Here is an 8,970-nt window from a genome sequence, read left to right as displayed (position 1 = left end):
CGAATGTGTTCAAAAGTTCCCCCAATATATTGATAAAAAAAAATATAAAGAAAATAATTGCTATGCTATAAAAGGCCACCATGCACCACTGTCGGAAACAATCATCAGCAAATGTAATCCTTATCATAATAAACCTAAAAAAATGCCATTAATACTATTACTACTGGCTCTAATATTGTGGTGTATTGCAGTTCTGTGTGTGGTTTGTGCAAGAAGTCATTGCTTGACCATGGGGACAATCAATGTCAAATACTGGACTGTCTCTCTTGTTTTCAAGTATATTAAAAGTGGAAAACTACAAAGTAATATGAGTGTTATGTGGGTTATAACAATGTCATCTGTTTTAGTTTTTGTTAAGAGTGAGTATGTCATTAAAAAGTCATAGTGCGAGCACTTTTCCACTGCGGCTCTTATTCACATGCTTGCTCCCTCAAATGGCACCCAGGCATCAAAATTTTAAGAACTCCTGATCAAAGATTTTTGTTTCAAAATGCTGTAAAATTGTCAGTTTAGCTGGTTTCTAAAAATGAGGATGACATGCAGCAAAAAGGGCTGCAGGATGGAATTTAACCTGAACCACTCCAGCAAGGACAAAGCCTTAAGCAAGGTTTATGCTTCTGCATACCTATGATGCAGAGGGTTTTGCACCTCCAAAAAACTGTAACCACGTGTCGAGGCAACGCAGACCCAACGCAGCTATGATTGGTCCTTCAAACTACATAATTTCTGGCATTTTGCAAGGTTTCACTTCCTGCTGCAATACCACAACACCGCCATTTTCAAAAGTCTCCATTGTGATGGGTTGTGTTTGGAGTTTTGATTAAAAAATGGATGTAAAAATGTAATAGGATCATTTGTTGTTAAATGTCAGTCATTTTGAGCTGCAGCAACAGTCTTTCTCTCTCAGTCGCCATCTTCACTGTGACTAGAGCAACGCCAGAAGATAAACAAACAATGAACAAGCAATGACCATAGACGTCACAGAGTCTAGGTAGGTATATTAAAGAACGCCGTGCCCCCAAGCGCTTTGGCGGGGAATTGCATAGTGACATAGACCAACAGGATGCAGAACTATGATAGGCACACAGCAACTGCAGAGCAAATGTGTGCACGTTCGAGTGAAACGAGTAAAGAAACTTTTAGTCAACACATTCTCACTCCGTCCCGTCACATATCGACATTTGGTCATTGACTTTCCACGTCCAGATACGACGTGCAAGGTACCCTGGATGTGTTGGTTGTTGACGTTCTGGGACGCCGTGTCAAGTTCTGCCTGTTATATGCATTGTCTTCTTTCTAAATACACTTCTGTTTTCACAGGAAATTTACCGTTTACATATAGTCTCCTTCAAAATAAACGCACTGTGACAATTTTCCTCCAACAACAAATGCACGTGGTTGGGTTTAGGAAAAAAGAACAAGGTTTGGCTTTAGAATCTTACAGGACACAAACACCACTCTCCTGGGTGAAAGTCCCCTCCCACCCACATTATTTGGACTTTTGCTGCCTTAACTTTCCTTCTTGTCCTGCTGCAGTTCCCCCGACACTGCCGGGTGCCATTAAACTATAATGGCAACCGGCCGTGTATCATACCAACGTAAAAGGACAGCTTTTTTCGTCAGTGTCTGACGCCGCAAGTCACGCCCATGCTCTGTATTTCGATGACTTTGGAGTGAGACCAGGTTGCCTCGGTACATGGGGTACCTGCACTACCAGTGGAGCTACTGGGCACCCTGGATTACAGAAGGTTTTGATTGGCAATGATCCCCCTAGTGATAAATAGGTGGTTACAGCCCTGTAAAAAATGTATTTAAAAGCACACAGTAAGACACACACATAGGTCACACTACAGTATGCTAGAACATGGAAACACAGATACACACCTACATCTAATAGACAATCAATTAAACCATTTATTCATAGATCTAGATGTGACAGTTAATCAGCTAGTCTTGTATCATGTCAGTATGATGGCACACAGAGTAAAGACAGAGAAAGAGAGGGTGAATGCATGTGTAGAGGAACAGGAAATAGCGCATTATCGACCAGCAGGAACAAGGATGAAAGAGGCAATTAAGAAATAAAGCTGAGTCATGAACAGCAACACACACAGATTTAAACTGACCGCTGACGTCTTGGTTGGTTGGCTACAGGGGTCGTTCGGCACACTGGTGCTTTAAAGGTCACCGAAACAAAAATGTGACATGAAAATGTTTGTATTCTTCACCTGCATTCATCTACTATGTTAGAATATTTGTCACCTACTTTTTAGTAAGGGTAACATTACAGTTTTTGAGTGTCAAAAATAAAAATAAAAAAGAGCTCTATGTTTGAGATATTAAGAAAGTGTTACTTCTGATTAACAGACAAAGGACTCAGCTACATTTTGATATAAGATTTGAAAGTCTGCAATGACTGATGGTCACTGGCTGGTCACTTTAAGGTTGCAACTGGTGGAGCTACTTTTAATCACTTCATATACTACTGGGTAGCTTAATCTATAACATACATAATCATTTATCAGTTGATAATATGTTGTAAGGAGTGTGGGGGGAGGAAGGGGTCTGGTTTGGGAACCTCAGAATTGCATCTCTGGGATGAGAGTCAGCACCTCCAAATCTGAGGCCGTGGTTTCTCTGCCTGAAACCAGTGGATTGTTCCCTCTGGGTTGAGAGAGAGTTACTGCCTCAAGCGAGGGAGTTCAAGTATCTTGGGGTTTTGTTCATGAGAGAGGTTAGAACGGAGCATGAGATGGATCGGCGGTTTGGTGTGGCCTCTGCAGTGTACCGGACAGTTGTGGTGAAGAACTGGAAGGCGAAGCTTTCGATGTAGTGATCCATCTAGGCCCCGAAGAAGAGCCAGAACATGCTGGAGGGACTACATATCTCATCTGGCCTGGGAACGCCACAAGGTCCCCCAGGAGGAACTGGAAATCATTGCTGGGGAGAGGGAAATCCAGGGAGCTTTGCTTGGCCTGCTACCCCTGCGACCTGACCCCGGATAAGTGGATGAAAATGGATGGATGGATGTTACAATCCAGATCTGCAAAGTCACTAAAGTTATCACATAAATGTAGCTGAGTAAAAGCAATATATATGCCTATGAACTGTCGTGTTGTAGAAGTATAAAGTTGCAGAAAAAGGAAATACTCAAAGTACAAGTAACTCAAAATTGTTACAACAAATAAATGTAGCCTGCTTACTTACTTTCCACCACTGATGGCATAGCTCTTTTTAAAGATATAAAATGACTCCTTATTTCATAATCAATAAATCTGATCAGTTGGCTCAGTGTCTGAAAGTCTCACAAATGACTTTGACTGAAAGGCATCGGAAGCCAGATATACTGGAACAAAACTACAATGAAAAAATTGATTTGATGGTGTCCGAAATGATTCACCCAAAAAGGCTAAATCTTGCTAGTGGCTGCAGTCACCATGAACTGAGATCAGTTTCTCTTGACTTTGCACCCCAAACTGGGTTATTTTAAGCTGCCTCCCATTCAAAGAGGTATCATGTCTGCCTCTGGCACAACTGTTGTCATAGAGCTGCCTTTGTTGTTAGCAACCAAGCGGCTTAACTGTCTGTTACTTTGCTTTTCTTTTCTTCAGGTCCACTGACGAATAATTTATGGTCTTTCTTATTGAAAGTTGAATGTTTAACACAAACAGAGCTGCTACGCACATCCAGTTACATTACTGTCTCTATAGGAAGAATGAGGTTTTATGGGAACAACTGCCTGAACAAAAGAGCTGACCCACATCGATGCCATGCATCTTTGTGTTGCAGGGGCCACACCCCAGCATCAACATGCCAATCTTAGAGTATTTTGTTGTTGTTGGGTTTATTCTTTTTTTAATTGTCATCAGTTTTATGAGACGAAGAGGACACATGCACCACTAGACAAGAGGAAGTGTATTCCCCCCAAGATCAGGGTGAAATATTTTTTTGCAGAAGAGGTGGCCGAGGCGCCTCACATCCCCCCACAGAGGCAGCTGCACTGCAGCCCGTTAATGCTGCCATTTAAGCTGGGTCATGTGACTGCCAGATAAAGGCAGTCTATGTGGATACCAGGCTGTATCCAGGCAACTCCGTTATTCATTTCCTAGCAACGGTTAAATCTTGGGAGGAGGGCTGGGGGTTGGGCGTCTGTGGATGTCTCTGTTGGCCTACATGTCCCTCATCTCTGACAAGGCAGTCTGACCTCTTTTATCAGTGATAGACTGAAGATAAAATATGAATACTGGGAATGAAAAAGGAAATAAATAAATAATATGTGGAATTATTGATAAAGTGCATGATAGGTAACAGGTAGGAGGCCAGAGAGGACACATGGTCTGCAAAAATGCACCAAAATATAACTAAACATACAGGCTGGACTTTTTTTGTACCTGGAAATATGGTTTAAACAATTATGACATTTTGAATGAACTGCAGATGCATATTTCTGGATATTGTCCTCAGACATGGGGTTCACAATAACACATTAAACCAGCATCCCAGTCTTTGTGTAAGGTTTGTATAGCTTTTTTGAACACATATGATCATTATTGTCACATACAAAATACTCTCATATTTACTTATAACATATATGCTACCAAAATACAGTTATTATATTACTTCTAAAATCAGTATTATCATAGCTATTGTATCATTTTGTCATATGGATCACTGTAAATTTATTATGTTGATCTGTTCTGATTTTTCCCTGTTAAAGGGTTTATTGGGGGAGTTTTTCCTTATCTGCTGCAAGGGTCCAAAGACATGATGTAGAATGCTGTAAAGCCCTCTGAGGCAAACTGTGATTTGTGATATTGGGCTTTAAATAAAATTGAATTGAGTGCCTGGCTGATTTTGTAAGGGCAGGTGTCAGTCATCTCTATTGTGTATGAAGCCTAAATATCAAAGCAATAATGTCCTAAAATACTACTCTATTCTATTCTATTATAAATACATAAATAAAATTATATCTTATCTTATCTGTTCTGTTTTTATGTTGGATTTATTTGTTAAAAATGAGGACTATCTGTTTACTGTCTGTCAGACTGGGCCTGTGTGGTACCAGCATGCTGGAGATGAAGCAGCATTTTCCTCCCCACAATAAGAGGCGCCATGCTTGCGGCACAATGACGGGACCCGGGTGTGGTTTTGGAGGCGGTCTGCGAAGCCAGACAGCCGCTCAGCCAATGGGAAGCCGCGGACAGCCTCGGAACGTTAGATTGACGGGGGGGTTGACCAATGGCAGCACAGCAAGCACCGGCGCAGGCGCTGCACTTGTATATATACCGCTATCCATCACTCATGTTCGCCATTATCTCTTACATCGACCCCATAACTGTCGAATTGTAAGATTCCCTGTCTCGGAGCTTCAACCCTCCACTGCTACTACAACAGAACAAAATGGTAGGAACTTTTAAAACTTTGATATTAAGGCATATTTGAGGGTTTTTTGGGGGTGTGAGGAGGGCGGGAGAGGACGGTGACATTAATGGAAAACTGGGAACAAGCTTGAGGTTTTCTAAAAAGGTTTAAAGTGACTTTTTTTTTAGCAGAATATTCTTTAATTAGCCATTTATAAAATGAGGTTTGGTGATGGAGATGTTCAGGCGATGCTTTGGGCGGGGAGCAGCTTGCTAACGTTACGTGGCGGGCAGACTGAACAAAAGAGGTTTTCATCAGATGGCAGTGTGGTCTGAATGAATAATGAAGGCTCCGGTCCAACCGCCGACTCTCTGCAGTGGTTTATCCTCCCTAAAGCCCCAGTATGAGCACTGTCCGTTAGGGTGGAGGCTCGTCATCACATGTCCCACACCCAGACACAGCCTGTCCTGTGGGCAAATGGATTAAGTGCACTGTCAGCATGGCGCATGACATTAAAAATTCATGCTAGGTTAGTAATGGACACTGCTGAGTGGCCCCCGTGATGGCTACCGGCGCTGGTGCGGGTCAAAAGGGATCTTTATCTCCTGTTGTTACGGTAAACTGGCTGTTATTTTACATTAAGTGTTCCCAGACTGAACTTTATTCAGGGTTAACGGTTTACTTGCACATTCAAATTCCATCATACGTCATCAGTTGCTAGAGTGATGGGCTTGTCGCATAGCAACGGCGTTCCAGACACAGCTAGACCGCTGCTGATTAAATTCCCAATGAAACTGAAACAAGGATTACATTTATACTTTCAGCAACACTTTCCTCTAACATGTGCACTTAAGTTTGATTTTGAATGATGGCAAATCTCAATCTAAAAGCCTGCTTGATTTAATGATGATAAATCTATTTTAATGGCCATAAAAGTGAAATTAATTCATTCTTTTCTGAAATATTGGCTTGTGTCTAAATAACTGCACACAATAAACTAATCTCTGGTGTTTTCTTCCCCACAGCGTGAGTGTATCTCCATCCACGTCGGTCAGGCTGGTGTCCAGATTGGCAATGCCTGCTGGGAGCTTTACTGCCTGGAACATGGGATCCAGCCGGACGGACAGATGCCCAGTGACAAGACCATCGGCGGAGGAGACGATTCCTTCAACACCTTCTTCAGTGAGACTGGAGCTGGAAAGCACGTCCCCAGAGCTGTTTTTGTCGACCTGGAGCCCACTGTCATCGGTAAGTGTCGTCTCTTCTGGCTGATCATTAATTTAGGTGAACTGAAGTGACATATCTGAACAGTGTAAAATAACTGGTTCCATATTTTTGTCTCTTCAGATGAGGTGCGCACTGGGACCTACCGCCAGCTGTTCCACCCTGAGCAGCTGATCACTGGCAAGGAGGATGCTGCCAACAACTATGCCCGTGGACACTACACCATTGGCAAAGAGATCATCGACCTGGTGCTGGACAGGATCCGCAAACTGGTGGGTAACTTGATATCAGGAGGGATCCATTCCTCATTCTGCTCTAAAACATGAAATTAAATGACATAACTGTATTTCATATGTGATCAGTGTGTCTCCCTCTGTGTCCTCAGGCTGACCAGTGCACCGGCCTTCAGGGCTTCCTGGTTTTCCACAGCTTCGGAGGTGGCACCGGCTCTGGTTTCACCTCCCTGCTGATGGAGCGTCTGTCCGTGGACTACGGCAAGAAGTCCAAGCTGGAGTTCTCCATCTACCCAGCTCCCAGGTGTCCACCGCTGTGGTGGAGCCCTACAACTCCATCCTGACCACCCACACCACCCTGGAGCACTCTGACTGTGCCTTCATGGTAGATAACGAGGCCATCTATGATATCTGCCGCAGGAACCTCGATATCGAGCGTCCCACTTACACCAACCTGAACAGGCTAATTGGTCAGATTGTGTCCTCCATCACTGCGTCCCTTCGTTTCGATGGCGCCCTCAATGTTGATCTGACAGAGTTCCAGACCAACTTGGTGCCATATCCCCGTATCCACTTCCCTCTGGCCACCTATGCCCCTGTCATCTCTGCTGAGAAGGCTTACCATGAGCAGCTCTCAGTATCAGAAATCACCAACGCCTGCTTCGAGCCAGCCAACCAGATGGTGAAATGTGACCCTCGCCACGGCAAATACATGGCTTGTTGCCTTTTGTATCGTGGTGATGTGGTGCCCAAAGATGTCAATGCTGCCATCGCCACCATTAAAACCAAGCGCACCATCCAGTTTGTGGACTGGTGCCCCACTGGTTTCAAGGTGGGCATCAACTACCAGCCACCCACTGTAGTTCCTGGTGGAGACCTGGCCAAGGTCCAGAGGGCTGTGTGCATGCTGAGCAACACCACTGCTATTGCAGAGGCCTGGGCTCGGCTGGACCACAAGTTTGATCTGATGTACGCTAAGCGTGCCTTTGTTCACTGGTATGTGGGTGAGGGTATGGAGGAGGGAGAGTTCTCTGAGGCCAGAGAGGACATGGCAGCTCTGGAGAAGGATTATGAGGAGGTTGGAGTTGACTCCATCGAGGGTGAGGGAGAGGAGGAGGGAGAGGAGTATTAAAAAGGGACAATAAGGCACTAGATAAATATGAAACAATTGATTCCAACTGTCCTTAAACACATTCCATAAAGAAATGTTTGTCTATTCAGAATAAAACTCCTGAAAATGTCAATTTGGATGTTAAGTTAATAAAACAGGAAAGGCCAGAGAGGACATGAGCAGGTTTTAAGGTTGGAGATGACCCTTCCAAGGGTTAGGAAGAGGAGTATTTAAAGGGACATAAAACACTAAATGGGAAGCAATTGCTTAAAATTAATGGCATTCCAAAAAGAAACGTTTCTCTATAAAGTTTGGATATTCTGACTAAATGAACCAAAAATGTCAGTTTGGCTCTGTTACAAATAAAATTCCTGTGACATATGAAGTTGTCTGTGATGTCTCTTTCTTTCTTTCTTTCTTTTGGTTTAAGAATAAAAAATAACCCTTAGTCTGGATTTAAGTCAATTTGATGTGATAAGATAAGGAAACTAGTAGTACACAACCAAAAGCATTACATATCAGCATCTGACCTGTATGGAGACAAAAATGTTCCTCTTAGTGTTTCCTTTTTCTGTCATTAGTGTGTATTCAAACTCATTAGTCTGTGAGAAAAACCAGGGATATTCAACTTGCTTTGTCCAGGGGCCACTATTGTAAAATGTCAGGAGTCCAGGGGCCAGTTTCTACGAACTGAGGAAATTCAAGGCCTGAACTTATTTTGGAGAGTCCGAGGGATCTTCCTCTACAAGACAGTGATTGTACATTAAATAATATATGCTGTATGCATTCAAATATGCTCAAAATACCCCTCTAGCATGTTGAATTAAAAAGTTTGCATGTTCTCCCCGTGTCAGCGTGGGTTCTCTCCAGGCACTCCAGCTTCCTCCCACAGTCCAAAGACATGCAGGTTAATTGGTGACTCTAAATTGTCCGTAGGTGTGAATGTGAGCGTGAATGGTTGTCTGTCTCTATGTGTCAGCCCTGCGATAGTCTGGCGACCTGTCCAGGGTGTACCCTGCCTCTCACCCAATGTCAGCTGGG

General features: G+C 43.4%; 1 protein-coding gene across 1 annotated transcript; it reads left to right on the top strand.

The window, feature by feature from the left end:
* Window positions 1-5,262: 5,262 nt before the first annotated feature.
* LOC125891848 (tubulin alpha-1A chain-like) lies at window positions 5,263-8,314 on the top strand. Its single transcript, XM_049581415.1, is given in 5 exon segments — window positions 5,263-5,403; window positions 6,387-6,609; window positions 6,709-6,857; window positions 6,971-7,118; window positions 7,121-8,314. Coding segments are annotated over 5 exon segments (1,353 nt in total). The 5' UTR covers window positions 5,263-5,400; the 3' UTR covers window positions 7,951-8,314.
* Window positions 8,315-8,970: the final 656 nt, after the last annotated feature.

Source organism: Epinephelus fuscoguttatus, linkage group LG7 (genome assembly GCF_011397635.1).
Source record: "Epinephelus fuscoguttatus linkage group LG7, E.fuscoguttatus.final_Chr_v1".
NCBI classification, from domain to species: Eukaryota; Metazoa; Chordata; class Actinopteri; order Perciformes; family Serranidae; genus Epinephelus; species Epinephelus fuscoguttatus.
Note: the sequence above shows the minus strand (reverse complement) of the source record. Positions and strands in the feature narration are given on the sequence as shown.